General features: G+C 36.8%; 1 protein-coding gene across 4 annotated transcripts in view; it reads right to left on the bottom strand.

Moving 5' to 3' along the window:
- Positions 1–24,721, bottom strand: part of thsd7ba (thrombospondin, type I, domain containing 7Ba) — a 385,534-nt gene continuing 360,813 nt past the window's right edge. For 3 of the 4 annotated variants that reach the window (XM_067443589.1, XM_067443588.1, XM_067443590.1), the window contains 10 exons: positions 23,592–23,707; positions 23,201–23,318; positions 17,486–17,631; positions 13,558–13,732; positions 9,766–9,939; positions 8,045–8,140; positions 4,796–4,878; positions 3,706–3,898; positions 1,453–1,540; positions 1–1,225 (listed from right to left, as the gene is read on the bottom strand). In XM_067443589.1, the coding sequence (XP_067299690.1) occupies positions 1,141–1,225; positions 1,453–1,540; positions 3,706–3,898; positions 4,796–4,878; positions 8,045–8,140; positions 9,766–9,939; positions 13,558–13,732; positions 17,486–17,631; positions 23,201–23,318; positions 23,592–23,707 (1,274 nt within the window). In that variant the 3' untranslated portion in view covers positions 1–1,140. The remainder of the gene's footprint in view (positions 1,226–1,452; positions 1,541–3,705; positions 3,899–4,795; positions 4,879–8,044; positions 8,141–9,765; positions 9,940–13,557; positions 13,733–17,485; positions 17,632–23,200; positions 23,319–23,591; positions 23,708–24,721) is intronic. The other variant, XM_067443591.1, reaches the window with a different exon arrangement.

Here is a 24,721-nt window from a genome sequence, read left to right as displayed (position 1 = left end):
GAGCAGACCTCATCAATTTTTCAGCTGCTAGACGGAGGTTAGAGAACAAACTGAGGGGTGCCGAGGAAGCACAGGGGCTGATCGTCACCTTAACCTCTCGGGGTGTCTAAATGAGCTGTGTTTTGGTTAACTGTGCGGATCATACACACTTTCAGAGACATTATACACAAAAACAACAGCAAAGTCCTTGCATCAAAATGAAAAAAAAAAAAAAAAAACAACAACTAGAAAATCCATTTGAACATAAATCAAGAGGAAACTAAAGAATGACTAAGCACTAATATAGTGCATAACACATCAGTCTTTTCTTGTTCTCTTAAAAAGTCACATCGCCTTAAAGGGATAGTTTGCACAAAAATGCAAATTGTCATCATTTTGTCACCCTCAAGTTGTCTCCAAAAGACTTTAAATCATCTGTAAATGTACCAGACCGGAGCTTTCAAACTTCAAAAAAGGACATACTGTGAAAGCATAATTAAAGTATTATTATTATTACGGTTGTAAAAGTGCAACTTTTGCACGATAGACTTCAACTCTTCCCAATCAAACGATAACTTTGTGTGCAATTTAATTATTCACTGCAAGTCCTGACATTTGCATTGACATTCATAAACAAATAGTTATTTCGAGTAATCTCTTTTCAATAACTTGATTAAATGATTGATTCACCTCACACCGTGGACTAGTCTGTCCATTCCACCAAATGAACGCTTCAATCACCCAGGTTAGGTACAACACGAGCTTAAGTAAATGATGACAATTTTCATTTTTGGGTGAACTAGGCTTTGAATGCGACTGATACGACAGATTCGGCACAACTTGAACTTGTGTTTTTTCCCTCTTTTTTTTTTTTATGATGTAAGAAAAATCACGGCAAGAAAATGTCAAAGTCCTGCATCTGGTCCGTGGAATGTCAGCTGTGTCTCATACTCTCTTTAAATGTCACAATTTTCACGACGACCACTGATCCAAAACCTTGGTCCTTGCAGTCCGTTTTGTGTATGCTGCAAATTTGTCTGTTACTCCTTGTCTCTCTTCTCTTTTTTTGGAGATCCAAAGGGTGCCTTGGAAAGATGAACATTTTAAAATGTTGCACGTAGTCCAGCTTGTGCCTTGAATGTACGGTCACAGAAAGCTTGATCACATGTCCACATCCCCATCATAGGCCAGAGTCAAGGGCTTTGATGGTGGAGATGCACTTTTACTCTGTTTGGATGGTTTGCTGCTGTCAGAAAGAGGACGAGAAAAAGAGAGTTCAATTCGATTGAATCTGCTGCCCTCTATTATATTTCTACAAGGCACCACCAGATGGCAGCAACAAGTTATTATAAGTGAGACTAATAAATAGTGAATGGGTGAAGCGTGCCATTTCTGTCATCAACCAGAATGCTTTCAAACAGGTATTGTCTTTTCATTCAGTGATGAGTGTGTTCATTTTAATAGCATACATACCAAAACAGAAAGGCCACAGCAATTATGAATAATATGAGAAGGAATCCTCCGGCTGTTAACCCGTACACCCACAGCTTTATTCTTCCATCTGCATGATCAGAAAACAGGATTGTGACTGAAATGTATAAGAACCTCACTGTTATTGCTTCCGCAAAGATGGCACATTCACGCTGGTGACAATGTACTTGAAGAAACCATCTTCCATTCGCAGTTTAGAGGAAAGAATGAGCTGTGTGTCATACAGCCATTAAGATGCTTGTATAACCGATATGACAAGGTCTCAGAACACATCTTTCAGATGAAAGACAAAAGACGTCAGTCTGATGAGCTTTTCCTACAGCAACAGACCTGAATCCTTGAGACTCAAGCGATGGATGATGCAAAAACTACTCAAAGGAAAAGATCATCTTGCTAAGTTCTGTAACACTTTATAATAACTTTAATTCAGACAAGAAATCCAATGGAGAAAGGACCTTCTGTTACATATTGTATAAAACTGTTGAGTTCGGCCTATAAAATGTATTATGGATCGTGTTACTTTGTAATGATCCTTGCACTGTAAAGTCATTACTGATGTTCACTGTACACTCATGGGTAAAAAATGGGCCAAGCCCAAAATGGCTTAAGCCATTGCTGTCTCAGAAAAACATCAAAGACAGAATAAAGTATATGGCAGAATATGGAAAGTTGTGTGGTGTGATGAATCACAATGAAACACGAGTTGAATGGTGATGTTCTGGAGCAGAGTCTTCCAAAAACCTGGCACTCTATTCTAATGCTTTAGAGTACAGCAGAATATTGCAGAATGGTTTGCGTCCCACGAATGGAAAGCTGTTAGAGGAACGATTAGATGTTTTTTTTCAACAAGACAATGCTCCTGCCCAAACTGCAAAGACAACCAAGAAGTGGCCAGAAAACAAGTCCATCAGGCTCATGTTTTGGCCTGGTCAGAGTCCAGATTTGAACCTTATAGTGAATATTTGGTGTCACAAACTCAAACAAACTGGGAGACATGAACATTTTGAAGCCATTAGCACTAAGTGGAACGACACTGACTCTTCTTCCTGTGAAAATACTATTTTGTGCTAAGATACTTTATCTACAGTATTTGTGCAATTTGTGCTAATTTCATGAACAGTGATTAAAATGGGCCAGACCATTAAAATACCAAATATCATGTTATTTTTGGCTTGGCCCTTTTTTTGTTGTGTTTTTTTGGCCCAGGATACTATTTACTTTTTAATTCTACTTACTTTTTAATTTTACTTGAAAAGGCTGACAATGGAACATTACATCAAATAACTAAACTTCTTTATTTTAGTTTTGTTTGAAGTATTATTTACCATTCAAAATTGTGCAGTTTTCAGCACTGATAATAAGAAGAAATGTTTGTTGAGCAACAAATCAGTATATTAGAATAATCTCTGAAGGATCATGTGAGCCAAAATGACATTTTACGATATATTAAAATAGAAAGCATGTATTTTAGATTATAATAATATTTCACATCATTACAGTTTTTACTGTATTTTTGAGCCTTGGTGAGCAGAAGAGACTTATTATAAAACCATTAAATCTTCCCAACTACAAACGTATTTATTAACTTTTTTGCACCAATTTACCGGTAGTTGTAAATCAAACAATATTTGGTGGGTTGGGAGTTTGAGTCTCCTGGTTTAAAAAGTTACTAACAAATATTTAACTGTAGGTCTAAAACAGTAGTTGATAATATGTTCATTATATAATGCAAAAAAAATATAATAAAATATATTTGTCGGAGCCGATAACCTTGTGGGCAGCACTCCGACATGTAGCGTGGCTGCGTTTCGGGCGAATTCCGAGTCCTGGTTAATCGATTTACTCATTGAATACATTTTATATATTTAATAATACTAGTTTGTTTTGCAGATAAAAGTACTGATAATTGGGAACCCACACCTACTGCTAACCTTACGGCACACAGTTGTTGTACCACGGGCCGCTAAATTCAGTTCTAATCAGAAATGGCCTCTAGCCAGCAATAAAGCAACTCTGTCTGTCAAGTTATGGGCAATACAAATCACGCTGTTATGAGACTCTGTCCAATGCAGCTTTTCTCATAGCACCAATAGGGCATAAACACTGAGGCATTAAACAGAGTTCTACATCAGCCCGTATCTGGGGTCTCATAAAGGCGTCCAGCGACTCCGCTATAACTCAAAGGCACACTCCGCTGGCCCACATCAGCCTGTTGTTCATCTGCATTTCAAATACCTGGGCCGAGCGGCTGCAGGGACCACTCGCCGAAGAAGTCCTGGATCTGAGTGGTGCCTGGTTTTAATCTTCCCGAGCTGGTCTTCACATCTGCCTTCTTGTTGTCGGCACCTGGGGTCTTGGTGCAGTAATCCAGAAATCCATGTGTAGTCATCACTTCAGTGTAGCCCTTCTCGCAGCCACACACGCCGCTCTGAAACACACACGTATCGCTGTGAGACACTGTACACTCGGCATAAAGACACTGATGTGTTTAAAGGAATATTCCCAGATCAAACGACACGACAGTGGCAAAATGTTGATTGGCACAAAAGTTCATTTCAATCCACCCCATCCTTTCATACAAAAGCAAAAAAATCTGCTTACAGTACAAGACTAAACATCAAAAATAACTTTTATGTGTATTATATCCAGTTTTACAAATTTGGCATATTAACATGCTATGACAACATAACCCTAAATCCTAAAACATACAAAGTATTACACATTAAAGTAAATGTTTTTGTAAAAATATAAGTGCTGCATTTCTGCTTTTGTCCACATTCACTTCCATTGTAAGTGCCTCACCGTAATCTACTCAAGGGACGATTTAAAATAAATGTTGTGGTAATAGACATTACGCCACAAATGCTTTCAATTGAACTTCTATTGAACCTGGAAAATTCCTTTTAGGCAACTTAAAAAAAAGAAGTGTTTTTATCAGTACTCATGCAGAAGAAAAATGTGCAATGCATTGCATGTAGTTGCATTCAGTGCACTGCAAGTGGCAGTCAATGTACAGTTTTGTGAATTTGATATTTTTGTCCTCTATTTGAAGCAATTATGCAAATGTTACACATGCCTGAAATTCTTTCCTTCATGAGTAAACTAATAACAATAACTACAAGTGCAAATAGATACAGTGTTCTAACACATAAATAATGCTACCTATCAGATTGTTCTACCAACACTATATTTGCACTGTTTTAAGGTTTAGGGTTTGGACGTTTATAACCACATCACACCACATGACATGCTGGTAGCACAATCAAAGCACACATCATCACAAATACAGGATGATCTCCTTGCACAGAAGAGAGACAGTGTTTACCTGCTTGCAGTGGGAGAAGGGTTTGGTGCAGGGAGGGTGACAGTGCCGCACAGTGGTTGGCCGGTTCTGTGGAAAGCAGCCCCCTTCCAACAGGAAACAACAGAGGTAATTATTGCCATTTCCCTATTGATAGCCAGATAAAAGTGCTGTCACACCTGATTAATGGCTTAAAGGACCCATCACAGCTTCTGATCAATCAGTGAAGATTGTAATTTTGGAATAGAAAATTACATGTCAAAACATCAGAGACTAATACCCTTGGTTCGGGCTTTTCTCAAGCAGAAAAGATTACCTCTCACAGCTTATATTTGCCCGAGACGATTCCGTACTCAGATAAGATCACCTTTCTCCGTTATTTACAGCACTTCGCGCAGCCCGAAAGCCTTCGTTCTCGCTCTAAACGCTCAAGTGAAAGCTTGCCATCTGAAGCGTGTTCATTTCGCCACAATCAAACAATGTTTTATAACATTTATACTGTTCGCTTTCCGACGAGCGTTAGTTTATTGATGATGTCTGCTGAAATGGAGGGAGAGAATAGGGAAAATGTTGGATGTGCTATTAAACTGTCCAAGACAAAGTGTGGCACATTCAAAGCATGCTGGCCTTGGCATTTCAGTCCTCACATCTGTCTACAGATGTATGGCGCAGCGTGTCATCACCTCCTGTATCACTGTGTGCTGGGGAAATCGTTCTGTCGCAGACAGGAGGACACTAGAGCGGGTAGTTAATTCTGCCCAGAAAATCATCAAGCCCAGTTTGCTAACTGTACGCGATATTTACATCACCAGATTATGAGGGACCTTGTTCACCCCGAAAACGGTCTGTTTGCCACTTGTTGAAACTGAGGCACATGCCCACTCAGATTTTTGAGCCTAATGAATTTGAATGCAACTTTCAAAAGACAAAACCCCCAATATTTTTACATTTGATAATGAACTCTTTGAAGGATATTATAAGAATGTTCAGTTGTTCAGTGCGTCGCATGATCAACTACTTAATTCAAACCTGCGTTCGTGCTTTGGCTGGCACTGTGCCAGAGACGGACACAACTATTCAGTGTTTTCAACCACATAAGGTTAATTTAAGGTTTCAGACATTTAAACACACATAAGTACTAGCAAAACAATACATTTATACTTTGTAAAATACACTAATGTCTATGGAAGTGGCAATAATCCTTTCAAATATAATTTATAATTTGATTTATCGATACATTCTACCTATAAACTTTACTCTAATCTTAGAATATTGTAGGTACAAAACAAATAGTGTCCCAAAGTTGTCATCTTTTGGAGAATTTTCGTTTTGACGCTGTCATACAGCCTAAGCGATTTTTGCATGCAGCTGGTTGAGGAGATACCACCCAAAATTATATATAAAAAAAGAAAAGAAAAAAAGATTAGCCTGTTAAAATGACTTTTACTGATTGTCTGAACTCAGCGTATGTTATGTTTGCTGTACAGCGCAGAGATAAGGTGAAGTTTGCCTTGGTGTATCAGTGCTTATATACTCTAAATGATTTTGTTTCTATACGCTTATAAAATAAGTTGAAGACTGAATGATGGAGGACTTAAAGGCCTAATATTCTTAATATTCTGGAATAGCAAACAGTAAATGCATTAATGCATGTTCTCGCTTCAATAATTCAAAATTAGCCTATAATTGGATGTGATGACTGCAGTAATTATTACAGTGAAAGCTAAATTAAAGTTTAATAATAATAATAGTTATTTTTAGTGGTGCCCCCCTTAAAAATACTAAGTACATGACGCACTGATGCAAAGACAAAATTGGCTGATTTCTCTGAGTACACAAGTCAACAAAATCTATAACATTATTTTAGTGGGTTTTGGATAGTTTAATGCAAAAATCTTACATTGTGCCTTTAAACTGTACTCCATTGTGTGACTGTAACAATAAATGTTATTCACACACTGTTACACCGATTAATCGATTTAAGTCTCAATTTTAGGCTTATTAGCATTAATTTTTAGCATTTGTATTTACAAAGCTCTTATTATTTTGATTATTATTATCATTATTAATGTTGTTATCTATTGTTTTTGCTGGGACCTGAGTACGAAATGTTTTGGAATGAAAAAGTTCTACTTCCAATACTACTTATACAACAATTTTTCAGCCTATGCTTCTGCATTTAGGGTTAAAAAGATAAATCACCTCCAAAAAATAAAACCCTGTCATTATTTACCCACCCTCATGTTGTTCCAAACCTGCATGCTGTTATTTTCTCACTGGAACACATGAGGAGAATGTCTCTTAGAGAGACCATAGTGGCTGTCAAGCTACAAAGAGGGCCATAAAAGCACAGTAAAAGTGGTCTATACGACTTGTGCACTTAATTCTAAGTCTTCAAACCCACATGATAACTTTGTTTGAGAAACAAAGAACTCTTCTCTACTCACCAAGGCTGCTTTTATTTAATCAAAAATACAGTAAAAATTGTAATAGTGTGTTAATAAAATTTTAAATGACTAATTTACATTTAAATACATTTTAAATGTAAATTATTTCTGTGATGCAAAGCTGAATTTTCAGCATCATTACTCCAGTTTTCAGTGTCAATTCTAATTATAATCTAATATGTTAGTTTGCTCAAGAAATATTTCTTATCATTTTCAGTGTTAAAAACAGTTGCTGATTAATATTTTTGTGAAAACCGTGATACATTTTTTTCAGTATTCTTATAAATTCAAAAAGCTTTTATTTTAAATGGATATCTTTTATAATATTATAAATGCCTCAACTATCACTTTTGATCAATTTAATGCATCTTTGCTGAATATTATATCTTTTATTATACGAATATTAAATATTCTTTATCTCACAAAATTATGAATAGTAGTGTGGAACCTGCGTCAATTTAAATTTGGGTCTGTTACTTATAACGATCATAAGGCTTCATACAACGTGAAATGCAGTGCACTAGTACTTTATGGTTCCTTTCACCTCCTTTTTGGAGTTTGACAGTCTCTGGTCACTATAAACTTTACAAGTATGAAGATCAAGATTCAAAAAGTCTCCTTTTTGTTCCATTGTAAAAAAAAAACACACAACAACAACAGCATGCAGGTTTGGCATGATATGAGGGCAGGTAAATGATGACAGGATTTTCATTGTCTACAGATTTTCGGTCATGTGGAGTCGACAGGTCTTTTGATTATCTTTCTGTAAGTCAAGTCAGTGCAGAATATTTTCATTCTCTCAGTCTCAATGCAAGAGGTGGGCTACCTGTCACATTGACCCCATCAGACCGCTGGCACCATACTGATCTTTCGTTGTCATTCCAGGCGCTGGTCCTCCATTCGTAACTATGACATTTCCCTCCTGCAGTCCCACAGAGTAAGAGAGAGAGAGACACTCATTAGGTTTGCACTGGGCAGTCAGGTGTGATTATAGCTGAATGCAGACATTATATACTGATGCAAGCAGACACGCGCACGCACGCACACTTCTGTCTTCTAAACAAGCATGACTGCACAAAGACACACTAAAATGGACATAGGACAAAGTATTTTTGAACAAATATAACAGTGCTGGTGAATCAGACTCAAAATGAACAACGATCAGAAAGATTATTACATGATGTTAATTATCCTATACACTACCATTCAAAAGTTTGGTGATTTTGAAAGCAGTCTCTTATGCCCACCAAGGCTGAATTTATTATATACAAAAACACAATATTGTAAAATATTACAATTCAACACAAAAACAAAATTTAACAGAATTTTCAGCATGATTACTCCAGTCTTCAGTGTCATGTGGTCCTTCAGAAATCATTCTAATATGCTAATTTGCTCAAGAAAAATTTATTTTAATTGTCAATGTGGAAAACAGTAGAGCTGCTTAATATGTTTTGTGAAAACTGTTATATTTTCTATTTCTATAATTTCTATTTAAACAAAATATTGTTCCTTTGAAGTTTCTGTTCATCAAAGTATCCTGTTTATCTATCTATCTATCTATCTCTATCTATCTATCTATCTATCTATCTATCTATCTATCTATCTATCTATCTATCTATCTATCTATCTATCTATCTATCTATCTATCTATCTATCTATCTATCTATCTATCTATCTATCTATCTATCTATCTATCTATCTATCTATCTATCTATCTATCTATCTATCTATCTATCTATATGTCACATATAAACAGGATACTTTGATGAACAGAAACTTCAAAGGAACAATATTTTGTTTAAATAGAAATTATTTGTAACATTATAAGTGTATTTACAGTTGAATCTGATCAATTAAATGAATCATTGCTGAATAAAATAATTAATTTCTTTCTTTAAAAAAATCTTACTGACCCCAATAATCTGGGTATGTGTGCATAATAACTAGCAAAAAAACAATATTGATTGACCTATCTACTTCTCTGTAAAATTCTCCACTGGATATCTTGGTTGTTTCCACTACACACAATTCCAATTTAGTTTTAAAATCCAATCTTTGGGACTAACTCTCTTGCACTGATATCTTGTAAATGATGAAATCTGTGTTGTCTGAACATCTCTGGTGTATCTGTTGGTTGTTATAACATTAATGTAAGCGTCAGCAAGACGCCAAGAGACTCTCATACACAACTGAGAGATGTGAAAGAGAGAACTAAATCTTGTTGTAGCGCTGAACTAACAAGGTGAGTAAAATTACAAGCGACAGAGAGGTCTTATGCATTCGTGCATATGCTGTGTCCAAAACTGATGACTTGTTCACTCACTTCACTACACAACATTGGAGATGTCACAGTTACTATATGAGGAAAGACTGAATGAATGAGTGTACTCAGGCACAGAAAATAAAATATATATTAATACTGTATATATTAATAAATATATAATAAATATTATATTATATTATATTATATTATATTATATTATATTATATTATATTATATTATATTATATTATATTATATTATATTACATTATACTGCTTTTACCTTTACATGGACGTGTCTCAAAGACCTGGTGAGGGCAGCTGTCCTGATTCTCCAGCACTTGTATAACCACGGCTTGTGAACGTGCCTGGCGGCCCACCGTCTCGAAACTACGTCCTTCCAGACATGTCAGCTGACAGGAACTCCACAGTGACCACTCCGTAAGGTGACAGTCTCCTGTAGATGACAAATCACATATCACAACTCCAGTTCTATTATTTAAAGTCGCAGTGAACTAGAAGTTTTCGATCGCACTACAGTGCCCCCGTGCTCCGAGCACAATTTCCAACGAGGGGAAATATTAACTTATATAGTGATGGGCCGATTTCAAAACAAAGTTATGAACAGTTATGAATCAGCGTATCGATTTCAATGGGATCGTGTGTCTAACTGCTGAAATCACGTGACATTGGCGATCTGAATCCTGAACCGATAAGTTGATTCATAACCGTTCGAATCTTTGTTTTGAAATCGGCCCATCACTATTGAAGTTGTTATTTAGGGTTTTTTTGCAAACAAAAACTATTCTTGTCACTTCATAAAATTATTGTAGAACCACTTTAATGAGATGGACTTTGTAACGACATCTGTAGTGCCTTTTATGGGTCTTGAGAGAGGAAATTATATTGGTGCCAATGAAAGCCTTTCTGAGCCATCGGATTTCAACAAAAATAAATTAATTTGTATTCCGAAGATCTTACGGGTGTCGAACCACATTAGGGTAAGTAATTAATGACAAAATTTTTATTTTTGGGTGAACCAACCCTTTAAGGATATTCAAACTCAAGCTGTCAAACTGCTGTCTTCTGAGAAGGAACACCGTTTCCAGACCGGAAGTTACTTCTCAGATTTTGATTAAAGATTACTGCGACAAACTTTTTTTTTTCTGTGTGTTAACTTACACTGATTAATTGTTCCTGTAATATGTGCAAACAAAGTAAATAGTGTCAATTTTGATTTCATGAGGACTTTAAATATATCTGAAATATATGCAGAAAAAAAAAAAAATTATATATATATATATATATATATATATATATATATATATATATATATATATATATATATATATAAATAAACGAATAAAATGACAAAAGCAGATAACAAAATTACTAAAACTTAAACTAAAATAAAAATATGAAAATTAAGCAAATTTAAAAATATATATACTAATAATACTATAATAGTATATAAATAATAGTAAAACAACTAAATGATTACATTAAAAACGGTATTTCATACTTGGACCTTGTAGTTTTCTGCCACTTGTCTGTATAGCAGCAGTCTGTAGTGCAAATGTTGATGATTAGAATAATAATAGTAATAGTATTAATAATAATGAATATTATCGTTACTTCCCTACACGATTGATCTGATATTCCTATGATAGAATCAAATGCATGGTGCAACTCTTCAGATACTATACATTTAGCACTTCCTAAACCAAAGATCACACATCACTGACCCTCCTAATCCCTCAGAACAGAGGCCGATTCACAGCGACAGCCGCCCCCCCACCTGCACGCGCTAACACTAACTCTTCATCCATGACGTCCTTTTGATTCTGCAGCCAGAATGGCTATTAGAGACAATCTGTGCACCCAGGCATCTCATTATCCATCATCTTCACGAAGCTAGTCTATTTTCATCCCTCACTGGAGCTGCCGAAACATATAATACAGCAACGAACACCGCACACCATATGCCACCCTCTCTAACTCACTCACTTCTTTGTCTCTACCTTTCTCACACGGGCCTAACATCTTTGGTTTCCGCTCCTACCAGCATATGCTCTTCTCTGTGAGCAGGTAGCATGTTCACAAAAATAAGTACGCAGTTTGATGAGAGACACAGAAGTAGGGCTAACACAGGTCAACAACAGCCTGAAGGTGAAATGTATTCACAAGTAAAAAGAGACACATTCTTTGTTGTCAAACTTTCATATAATCTCACTGAACATGACACACGATAATTCCTGGGACAGTTCCACAGGGATAGTAAATGAAATGTGAGAAGCAGTACAAACTATTCCTTGATCAACATCTTTCAGTGGTTATGAACATTGGGGGTAACGCATTACAAGTAACGGCTTAGGCAATCAAAGTACTTAACGACAAAGTAAAAAATAACGAGTAAAATAACACACTACTTTTATATTTAAATCTGTTGTGAAATCTAGTTTTTAAAGTTGTATGTCTATGTGGTGTTTTTAATATGCTTAAAGACCTAATGTGCAAATTCATGAGTCAACATCATTGCTGAGTATTTTCTCCTTTAAGGTGCACTATGTAGTATTTTTGTAGTAAAATATCCAAAAAACACTAGGCCAGTGTTATATATTTTGTTCAGTTGAGTTTTTACAATATCCCAAATATTTCCAACTATTTGTAAATTGTGAGAAAATTGCTATTTTAACCAAGGAGCTGGGACGGCTAACCATAGCGCCTGAGGGAGTCGCCTGTCAGTTGTGTCATATCTGCATTACCCTCGGTTTCCGGATTTATTTGGCAGAAACGCTTTACTCTAGCAGTGTGAACAAGTGTCGCAGCAGCCTCTGAGCGAACACACAGAGTAACGTCATAACATTTTCAACACACTCAAATGTATCTGATATGATAAACAGAGCTGCATCACCTCATACTCATGAATGAAAAATCGGAAATAGTGCCGCTGAATGTGTCCCGTCATAATAAAAGTCCCGCTGCTCGCAAGGCGCGTGTTGTCTTGACTAACAATCGCTCCAGTGGCTTTGCTCAGCTCCACAACAATCTGTCCTGCTCTGCTTCATACTACAGTAACATTAATAACTGCATCCATCAACATGATTTCTGAGTCCTATCCCAATTATTTTCCACTGGCTCTGAGGTGAAGACCTCAGCTGCGCTCAAACATGGCATCATCAAACTACGCCTTTGTTTTGAATAGGCGCCCTCTAGCGGACAGAAAAGGTGCATAGTGCACATTTAAAACCACTGAAAAAAAGACACAGTGAAAACGTGGTTTGAAACCGTTGGTGTTAAAATCACAAACTAACTTGTATCCAATCATATCAACTTTAGCATATCATTACTATGCTGTGAAGCAGGGGAGTCTCAAGAGAAGCCAGGCTATTCCAGTATATTTTTCTGTTGATATGAAAAAAAAAAAAAAAAAAAAAAAAAAAAAAAAATCACACACAGCCAGCGAATGCAATCACAAGCCATGTGCTCAAACAAAACAAGACATGAATAGGCAGCAAATGAGAGCTCTCGCCGACTGCGTGTCCACACAGATGAAAAACATGAAGAGCGTACTACACACTGAACACAACACACTTGCAGACAGAAGAGCATGCAGCCTGAGTGAACTTGAACCTGAGTGAAACCGTATGCTCACACAACAAGACAGAGAGGATAATGAGAGAATGCTCATCCCGTGCACTCAGAAGACCAACACCTGGAGCATGAACTCCGATACCAAGCTGAAACTAAACTAGGCCAAACTGGGACCCGAACACCATGCTCTGCAAGCAAAACGACTCACATGGACAGAAAAACGCACGGCCTGAGCAAACACAAAACCGCACACTCACACAAAGACGAGACGGTATGATTGTCAGTATTTTTTAAAAAGTAATTAGTTACTTTTTACGAAGTACCACAACATTATAAAGCATTACTTTTTTAAAAGAAAGGTCCCCCCAACGCTGAAACAATAAATCATGTAAAACGAATTGAGAAAGTAAATGTACTTTTTTTTTGAAAAAGTAAACAAAACAAAAATTATACGAAATGTTGCTCTGAATCAGTGTTGTACCTGGACAAGGTACGAAACACGGCTGCTGTAGTTCCTGCTCGCTTTCCTTTCTCACGCGGTCTCCACACTTCTCATCCTCCACCGCTTTAGAAGGGTGTGGGCTGTCCGGCCAGTCTGACCAGTGCACCACACACGTCAGGTTCCTCTCCCTCGTGCCCTCTCCGCATTCTGCTCCCTGCACAAAAGCACACGGCTGACTCATTAATCTGGACGAGCTGTGAGCAGTGAGGCAGAGGAGCTTATTACAGTGACACCTCTCAACGAATGACTGACAGTGGGAGTAAAACATGCTGCGCCATTTCTGATGAACTGTTTGCCAGTAAAAAACATCTAAAGACCCAAACTTAAGATACTGGGTTTAAATGTTCAGGAAAACCGAAAACTTTTTTATTGTTGTTGAGATTTTAGCAGATATGTACAGGTTGCACATAAATGAAAACAACAAGCACTCATTATGTTTATTATTAAGATATGTAAGTGTTTCCTTAGTACAGTAGATTGACAACCAACACATTGAAAATATGACTGTAACAATATAGTAACGACACGTGGATAGCTGTTTCTGCACGGAAGGCCACGATGAGTTTAACAACACTGACAACATGAATCACAGTTCATATCTGGAATGGAGCAAGCATTTTTAAAAATTTTATGGACATATTTCATATTCTCTCCTGCTCCAAACATGAACCAGCACAGTGTATGCACACATATTTCATCATGTCTTCTTCAAATTAAATATATATCTGAAACAAGGACACTGATACACAGTGGCGTAACTTTGTTTTAAAAAGTGGGTGGGACAGGAGTGGGGAGCCGGTGATGGACGATATGTACAGTAACAACTGCAGCAAAACTGTGTTTATAATGTCAAAAAAAAATTCCAATAGTACATTGAGTTTAACTGATCGACACAGAAGTCATGTTTAACGTGATAGTTTCATCCTTACATCTACTAGGCCTATACACAAGGTCTGGAGATTCTTTGCATCAGTGAATAGATAGATTCACATGGAATGATTGTCCGCTTTAATGGTAGGGTGTTAGAACTATTGTTAAGCGTGTCAGAAAGGTTCTGGGTTCTAATCTGCCCTTGTAACAGCAGCAACGAACACTTGCCATGGTTTCAAAAATAACACATTCCAATGACAGATTGCCTCATATTTAACACAAACAAACAAACTGCTAATAAAATGGAGATGTTTCTTTCTATTATGTACATCTGTACCAGCACAAGATGGTTAAAAAAGAACAATACTGACCCTGATAAAAAGTGGTGGGGACATGTCCCACTCGCATATTACACCTATGCTGATACAGCGGGACATCTGATCATTAACATTAAAATGACACAATATTACTCTGATACACACGGAAGACAATTATGTAGACCAAAAATTCAAAGAACAATGGACAAAAAAAAAATATCTATGCCCTTATTCTTTCTGTTAAATGGATGTATCATTTGGTTAGAGATTATAGTGCTCGTAAACACAATCAAAACATTATTAGACCTTTTCTTCAGAGCTTCCAAAAGCTCTGCAAAGTTGTTGATTTGTTGATATTTCTAAGAATAATTGATCAAAACATACAGGTCCTTCTAAAAAAATTAGCATATTGTGATAAAAGTTCATTATTTTCCATAATGTAATACAAATTATACTTTCATTTATTTTAGATTCATTGCACACCAACTGAAATATTTCAGGTCTTTTATTGTTTTAATACTGATGATTTTGGCATACAGCTCATGAAAACCCAAAATTCCTATCTCCAAAAATTGGCTTATCATGAAAAGGTTCTCTAAACGAGATATTAACCTAATCATCTGAATCAACTAATTAACTCTAAACACCTGCAAAAGATTCCTGAGGCTTTTAAAAACTCTCAGCCTGGTTCATTACTCAAAACCGCAATCATGGGTAAGACTGCCGACCCGACCCTGTCCAGAAGACCATCATTGACACCCTCAAGCGAGAGGGTAAGACACAGAAATACATTTCTGAATGAATAGGCTGTTCCCAGAGTGCTGTATCAAGGCACCTCCGTGGGAAGTTTGTGGGAAGGAAAAAGTGTAACAAAAAACGCTGCACAACGAAAAGAGGTGACCGGACCCTGAGGATGATTGTGGAGAAGGACCGATTCCAGACCTTGGGGGACCTGCGGAAGGAGTGGACTGAGTTTGGAGTAGAAACATCCAGAGCCACCGTGCACAGACGTGTGCAGGAAATGGGCTACAGGTGCCGCATTCCCCAGGTCAAGCCACTTTGGGCTACAGAGAAGCAGCACTGGACTGTTGCTCAGTGGTCCAAAGTACTTTTTTCATCATGTCATTTGGAAATCAAGTTGCCAGAGTCTGGAGGAAGACTGGGGATAAGGAAATGCCAAAATGCCTGAAGTCCAGTGTTAAGTACCCACAGTCAGTGATGGTCTGGGGTGCCATGTCAGCTGCTGGTGTTGGTCCACTGTGTTTTATCAAGGGCAGGGTCAATGCAGCTAGCTATCAGGAGATTTTGGAGCGCTTCATGCTTCCATCTGCTGAAAAGCTTTATGGAGATGAAGATTTCGTTTTTCAGCACGACCTGGCACCTGCTCACAGTGCCAAAACCACTGGTAAATGGTTTACTGACCATGGTATTACTGTGCTCAATTGGCCTGCCAACTCTCCTGACCTGAACCCCATAGAGAATCTGTGGGATATTGTGAAGAGAAAGTCGAGAGACGCAAGACCCAACACTCTGGGTGAGCTTAAGGCCGCTATCGAAGCATCCTGGGCCTCCATAACACCTCAGCAGTGCCACAGGCTGATCGCCTCCATGCCATGGTTTTCATGAGCGGTATGCCAAAATCATCAGTATTAAAATAATAAAAGACCTTAAATATTTCAGTTGGTGTGCAATGAATCTAAAATATATGAAAGTTTAATTTTTATCATTACATTTTGGAAAATAATGAACTTTATCACAATATGTAATTTTTTAAGAAGGACATTTGATTTGTTCATGATAATGAGCCATTAGTGGTTTAGATTTTTGGGAGTTTGTCAAAGGGTTATACTTTTTTAAATATCAAATACATTTTTTAAATACATTTTAAATATAATAATTTAAATGTCATTGTTTTTGTTGGAGCGGTTTAGTTTTAAGTATAAATCTTATCTATTGAATGTTTAACCTCACGATCACATTTATTCCTGTTTTTATCACGTTACATTGTAACCTACTGTTTTTCATTTAAACATAATTAAAAATGCTAATATTAACTATGCATATCACATTTGTTCAGATATGTGGTGGAGCTTGTCTCTAGAAATGTACATTATGTATTACTGATACAGACTACAAATAAAATTTGTTATCACATGTGTCACGCATATCAGAGAAATGTAATAATGTTCATGAATATGAAAGTGTCCATCACACCAAGCACCAAAGAAAGCACATAAATGCATGTTAAAAGTGTTTGCAACGTTTCTTTTGTTCATATTGGAGGACAGCGTTTGATCTGGGCAAGCACGACTCTAGGGACGTGCGCAAAACCCCGAGACGTACAATTAAAATCCTTCTCAGATACAAAAGGGAGAGGAGAGAAAAGCAGAAGAGAGGCGATGAAAATCTGAACTCTGCCACTGTTCTCCTCTAATGATAAGACCATGGATCCCAGCATGATTTTAATCAGCAGTTACCTCACGTCTCAATGACAAAGTCCCTCTCTCACACACAAACTCGGCATGTGCACGTGCAATTTCTACAAAATTCAATTAAAGAACTCCAGTGTTGTGCCAGTACAAGACAGACATGCCGAGCGTCTGGTCTCAACACCACTTGGTCGTATAAAACATGGATTAAATGCCCTCAGGTTAGGTTATATGCAATAACCAGTAAGTGCAGAATACATGCAGATCCAATTATTTTTGCCCGGGATCTACCTCCACTCTGCAGGGAGACCAATCGCTCACAAGCCATGTGTAGCAGGGGCTGATGGGACAGGGTTTGGTCTGGGAGAGCTGGGAGGCGCACGGACGTCCCTCCTCATGAGCTTGCTGTAACACGCTGCGGGAGCGAGTCATAACACCTGCAACAGACACACAAATGAAGAGACATCTGTGAATGCACTCCATGAAAATATGGCAAACAGCAGAGACATTGCTAAAAATACACCAAGCCTGCATTAGTGTGTACTTTAGCAGCTTGGGACAATGCTGTGGATTAATACATTATTCACACGTCGTATAGCTGAAATATTCATCAACCATACAATGCAGGAATAGACAGAAACATTCATCTGTTAAGAGATTCCATAAAGACCATCATGCATTTCATGGTAATCCAGGTTGGTTAAAAACTATGATCATCGAAATAAACAAATTATTTAATATTTCTTCATATTTATTATATACACCCCTTCTTTTTAAAGAATATAATTGTGTACTTGCTCATCAAGGAGACAACAGTGCCAGTAAATATCCCCTGTAAACTGAATGTGTTTTTAGTGTGTGCCAGTTATAATGTCATCAAATTATGCAAAAAATAAATATTATTTAGATTCTTTATTTTGGATACATAAAATGATAGCTATGCATAAAGACAAAAGAGTTCACTATTTGATTCTAAAAATATTATACGAATATTATTAATATTGCCTATTTGTTTTAATTGAACATCAATATATTCAGTATATTCAATACATTCAGTGATGTTTGGCAAATATTTTTTATATAAGATAACATTTTATGATCTTTAACAGTTTGACAGTCACAGATTTCAGTATTTTAAAATCATGTGATACTGTAGTGTGCCATAGTTCTACAGATTATTATTATTATTATTATTATTATTATTTTGTGTATGTATAGCTATTGAACCATTTACACTGATTTTAAAATATGACAAATACATTTATTTATTGTCCTGTGACTCCCTCTGGTTGACAACAAGCTGCTGAAAAATATTTGAATTAACTTAAAGCTGCACTATGTAATTTTTCTGTCAGCTAGAGAGCGCCTATTCAAAACAAAGGCGTAGTTTGATGACGCCATGTTTGAGCTCAGAATCTTGGGACATGTGGTCTCCACCTCACAGCCAGTGGAAAAGGTTGATGGATTGATGGATGCCGTTATTAAAGTTACTCTAGTATGAAGCAGAGAAGGACCGAGTGTTGAGGGCGTTGAGCAAGACCGCTGGAGTGATTGTTGCGCAACACATGGCTTGCGAGCAGCAGGACTTTTATTATGACGTGACACCGTTGCCGGCGCCATTTCTGCTTTTCCGGTCATGAGTATGAGGTAAAGCGAGGAAACCGAGGGTAACATTGTTATGACACAATTGACAGCAATTTACAAATAGTTGGAAACATTTGTGATATTATAAGAACTTCAAATGAACAAAATATATAACAATGGCCTGGTGGTTTTTGAAAATTTTACTGCAAAAATCCTACATACTGCACCTTTAAACCTTTCTATAACTGTACTTTTCACAAAATAATGCTATTAAACACAATACAGAAATTGAGACTTGGTGGAAATGACATTTCATGTACATTTTCTTGACTTTGATGTACATAAATTGACTATACCGAATTAAATAACTTAAGTGAGAAAAGTGTGCCAGAAGTGTCCAAAGGTGTAGAAATACCTATAAACGCGAATGAGATTCAAGAGCAATGGAGGACAAAAAGATTTTGAGTGAATGATGACTTTCATTTCTTTCTGTTCCTTACACACATCTTATCATATGACTTTAGAAGACTTGGTATTCTACACAGTGCACAATGATACTTATTTGGTCTTTTAGGAGCTTGAACATTTTGCACAAAAAAAGACGCTTTTGTGCTCCACAGAATAAAGAATGACATGAGGATGAATGATGAAATATTCCTTTTAACGCAGCAGGGACATATAGACGTTCACTGTATATAACAGCTCTCGGCCTGCTCAACAACACAGATGCGTTGGCTAGGACAGGACAGGACATTCTCAATTAACATGAGAACTGACAGCCTTGAAGCTTAGAACAAGGTAGGGGTCTCCTTTTCCAGCAGAACGTCTACCATCCACTGTCATCACTCATTTTAAAGGAATGATGGGGTTAAGATAAAAAGCTTTATGGGATTTTAAGAGGACAACCATGAGATGCTGGCAGGGGTATCTCAAGTGGGGGAAAAAAGGCTTTTCAGAAGAATACAATTTTGGGCCCATCATTCCATTCACCTAAATTCTCAAGAAAAAGCAAAAATACAGACCCTTCATCAATGCACATCTGAACTCAAAAGCACTCCAGTGAGTGACTGTAAAAAGCCCTCTTTCAAGTCAAGCATTAAACATTTAACTTAATAAAAAAAAAAACACAACAGAAATGAAATTCACAGCACAACATAACTGCTCATCAAATGCTGCCTTCAAGAGCTGCTACAGCTGGCCGCTTCAAGCACATCATTCATTAAAACTGAAGGACTCCGGCCAAATGAGGAAGCCCTTAAAATGACGTGACATGACAGTGGAAATATCTCTACTTGATTCTGTAGGGAGATGGAAGAGGGTTGGGTGGGAATAGAGAGAAATAAGGTTTAGAAAGTAGAAAGAAAAGCACAGTTGTTTGGGTCTCCTGAGCTCCACTGCCAGATGCATTAAATCTCTATGTATATATATATATATACACAACACATAATGAACTCCAAACTCTCTGTCTCCGGCAATGCGCGCAAGAGACAACACTGCTTTGACACAGGCAGAAAATGCTTCTTTTCCAGCCCGCACGGCTCGCATTTATTTCTTCGCTTGTGGATGTAGCCAAAAACATGCCGAGAACTTCCTGTTTGCATTGCCTGGAGAAATCCTTCTGGATTTAAAAAGTAAACTGCCTGGCTGAGAAAGGAAACTGATGACTGAATGAAAATTAATGAAGATTGTGTTGAATCTGTCTAATTAAGGGAAGAAGAAAAAAACAGCTGAACTCCTAAGGCGCTGGGTCATTAGAGCAAAAGGGACCCGGGCTGCTCTTAAGACTAGTAATTGGCCTATTTTATATTACATGAAGCAATAACACCGTTCCATCAGTCAAACAGGGCAATAAACTCTGAATTAACAATTGCAATTTCTATAAAATAAACATTTCCCTTTGACTGATAAATCATTTGGCGTGTTAAGGAAAGCAAGGGTTTCACCCAGAGTCATTAACCTGTAAGCCGATCTTTAAATATGATTCATGACATAACATCCATAATTAAAAAGGGATTCCGACATGGCATGGTAATGAATGCAAAGTAAATGCACACCACCTGATAGTGTGAGCCAAGAGCAAGCAGAGTGTTTATCTCCACAGGTTTGTTGGTTAGGTTGCATGCAAATGAAAATGTGTCAGCTGCACAAGAACATTAAATATTATTGTGAACTGTAATTTGGATGCATGTTTCACCCCCTGATTCCCCTGATTCTTAATAGTTCTAAATGCTCTTCAAAACGGAAATTATCACCGTTTTGGGTTTCAACCTACAGTACGTTTTTTGACTTCTGCAAAAAGCACCAACCACATTTATGGTACATCTGCAATTTTAAAAATTAAGAATTCTTGGAGCCAAATGCAGAATCCATGTCGGGGAGGGCCACCTGGAATAAATAAATAAATAAATAAATAAATATTATATATATAATTAAATTAAATAATATATTAATATTCTAACCAACATGGGTATGGATAAATGTGCTTTATGCAAATGTATGTTTATAATTAATGAAACCATACTCAAGCATGAAGACTAGACATGCATCAAAGGTCATACATGTTTTTCAAAGAACTTGTTCATGTCTCTTAAGCCTAAGCTTAAAAATTCTGAATAAGCAGTGATTTCTGTCATTTTAAGAATATAATTAAAGAGAGTTTTTACACTGGCAGTTTAGTTCAGAACAGGGCATAGTTTGTATGAAAAATTGGTAATGTTGTTGGGATTGGTAAAAACTGAAAGCTGTCATGCGGACCTGTGAGCGCACCAGTACCACACCATACCTGGAGGAGGTCCATATTTCACGACTAGGAATATAGTGTGTCGACCTGGTAGCTTATGAAGCTATAACTGCATGTTTCAGAATAGTAATGTTAATCCTTTCTTTCTCTATTAATGTTTGCTGCTGCATCCTTTACGTCTTATATCAATTTCTCCAACTACAGGCTAGTCCACGGATCAAACAGAAAACGGATCAAAAGGTGCCCCTTTTCGCAGCATAGAAAACAGCGTTCTTGACATATCTAAAACACAACACAACATGCTGCTATAATAGGTTGATTCTCAGCTACAACTACACAGTTTGAATGTGGGTGTGGATGGTGTTTCATGGGCAGCCAACGAAGCCCAAAGGATGGCACTATGCACATTTGTTACAAACCTACGTAGATATATTACAAAAGGGAGACTGGAATTGTTGACGACTCATCTCAGCAGTTTAGAATCGATTCTTTCTTTTATGAAACCATAGCCACGTTTTTAATTACCCTTCAAATTGCTTAAATTGAAACTGCCCCCAATGAAGATCTGACATTTTCGCTAAAAGGAAAAAAATGTCCCCCGCATTTACAGGTCATCTGACATACGCAAGTCGATCATTCTTTAAAGATGACGTGGTTTGTTTGGACAGAAGACGAGACAGAGCTCTTTATTAAGCTCATAAAATACTAAATAATTACTGGAATACTGGATTCTAAATAACAAATACATGCCACATTATATCAAGACTTTGAAGCAGATTGGAGTGAAAAACACCCAGCCACTATATAAGGGGCTTTCCTTGTCATTACTGCTTGGATAACACGCCTGTGTCTCCTTCGATTAAAAATAATGGCTAGTGCAGTGGCTGGAATATACTTAAACATAACAACATCTGTTGCTATGATTTTTTTAAATGACTTATTGCAAGAGAAATTAAAAACATTTTAGTCAGTACTTTGCAATAGTTTTTTTTTAATCAACATTTAAAAAAAAAAAAAAAAAAAATCACAAAAACTTTGTGGAAATCTTTAATGGAAACATGGCTAAAAATTGTATAAGTCATCCACTTTAAAACTCTTTAAAACTTTTCAGACCTTTAACATTCACAATTCACAGCTATATTACACACTGCATGAAAGGTAAAGTATAATAGGGATTTTTTTCTGTGATGGAAAAGCTGAATTTTCAGCAGCCATACTTTTTTATTATTATCACAGTTAAAAAAAAGTTTAAAATGGTAATGAATTGTGGGTTCTATGATCATATTTAATGATCAAATTAACTGATGTACAGAAACTTAAAAAAAAAAAAACTGAATTTATTTAACATAGAAGTCTTTTGAATTCTCAAGTGTCAATTTCTTGAAAATGAATCTAACTGACCCCAAACGTTTGAACAGTAGTGTACATTTAAACTGAATCAAGTTTATGCATTTTTTATACATTTGTTATTTAATCAAAAGCATTTTTTTAAATTGAGGACAATGCTAATAAAAAAAATCTTTATATAATCACTATTTTTTTCACACAGTAAACTTTTTTTTTTGTATTAAATGCATTATAATATCTAGCAGCTTTTATATTTTTAAAAGGGTATCATCATATTTGAGGGCTCCTGACATCAAAACGATAGAAAACCCCTTCTTATGTATGCTGCAACTCACCTTTACTGCCACAGGTGTGGGAGCACTCCGTCCAGGGCGCCCAGTCAGACAGGATGCAGTTAAAGGGGCAGTCCAAAACACAGTTCATCGCCAGTCTCCACGGCTGAGCCAGGCCCAGCTAAAACAGAGGGACAGCCATTAAACCCATGTCCCCTCACCACACACAATCTCTGTCTGATGAACCGACTGTGAGCCAATGAGGGGCTATTACTGTAAAAGACTTAAATGAAAGAATCATTTTCTGGATTTGGAGCAATACTGTAGGGAGTTAATGGACAGTCACGGCTGATTTGTAGCGCATGCAGTTGAAGGACATAATACAATCCCACAGTGCTTAATTCCCCCTCAGAGGACACTTGTACTGAGAGGAGTGGCAGGAAATGAAGGTTACCTCCTCGCACACGCTCAAATCCACCACTTTGCCATCACTGCGGACGCAATCTAAGAGTCGTGTCCTCGTGCCCTGGCCACAGATGGCATGTTCGCTCAGCTGACAGGTGCTCCAGCCTGACCCGTAACCAAAGGGTACAAAAGCACACACACATACAGGAAATGTCAGACCAAAGTGTCAATCTAATTTCACATTTCTGTTCACAGCATTTCAATTCCTTTCAAATATGTCCATTCATGACTAAATAACAGTGTGCATACTATCCATCCTACATTATATGCAACATCTGGAGTAGTGCGTTTCATCAAAGTACATTCAAACACAATTTATTCTTTTATATTGTCCACAACCCCACATGTTTTCTGATGATGCCAAAGGCACAATTCTATAAAACAGTAGATTTTGTAATATTGTCATAATTGCTCACTCCATATTTAAAACGATATATTACATATGTACTACTATTCAGAAGTTTGCTGCATTTTTTTTATTCATCAAGAATGCATTAAATTAAATTAAAGGGACGTTTACAATGTTACAAAGTATTTCCATTTTAAATAAATGCTGTTCTTTTGGATTTCTATTAATCGAAGAATCATAAAAAAGTATCACAGTTAACATCAAAAACATTTAGCTTTTATTACAATAAGATATGTTTCTTATTGCAGCAAATCAGCATATTAGAATGATTTCTGAAGGATCATGTGACACTGAAGACTGGAGTAATGATGCTGAAAATTCAGCTTTGCCATCACAGGAATAAACTACATTTTAAACAGAAAACAGTTATTTTATATTGTATAATAATTCACATGAATACTGTATTTTCAATAAAATAAGGGCCCATGAACTGAGAAATCAAATTTTCCTTGAGCTTTTGACATATAAGAGATTATCATACTAAGAATATCCTGCAAGTTTCAAAAACTTCCTTGTTAGTCAAATAAAAGCTTTTATTGACACCAGGCCCAGCACACAACATGATTTTCAAAGTGGGAATCTTTGACGTTAGCCAATCACAGCCGTGGGCGTTTAGAATGAAGTCTAACGGCAGACATGCCCTTCAAACGGAGCGTTCAGAGCAGAGTAGTAAAAATCAGGGTAGTAAAAAAAAAAGCCTTTTATTTATA

This window comes from Pseudorasbora parva, chromosome 5, assembly GCF_024679245.1.
Source record: "Pseudorasbora parva isolate DD20220531a chromosome 5, ASM2467924v1, whole genome shotgun sequence".
Taxonomy (NCBI): Eukaryota; Metazoa; Chordata; class Actinopteri; order Cypriniformes; family Gobionidae; genus Pseudorasbora; species Pseudorasbora parva.
This window is presented reverse-complemented; position numbering and strand designations above follow the sequence as displayed.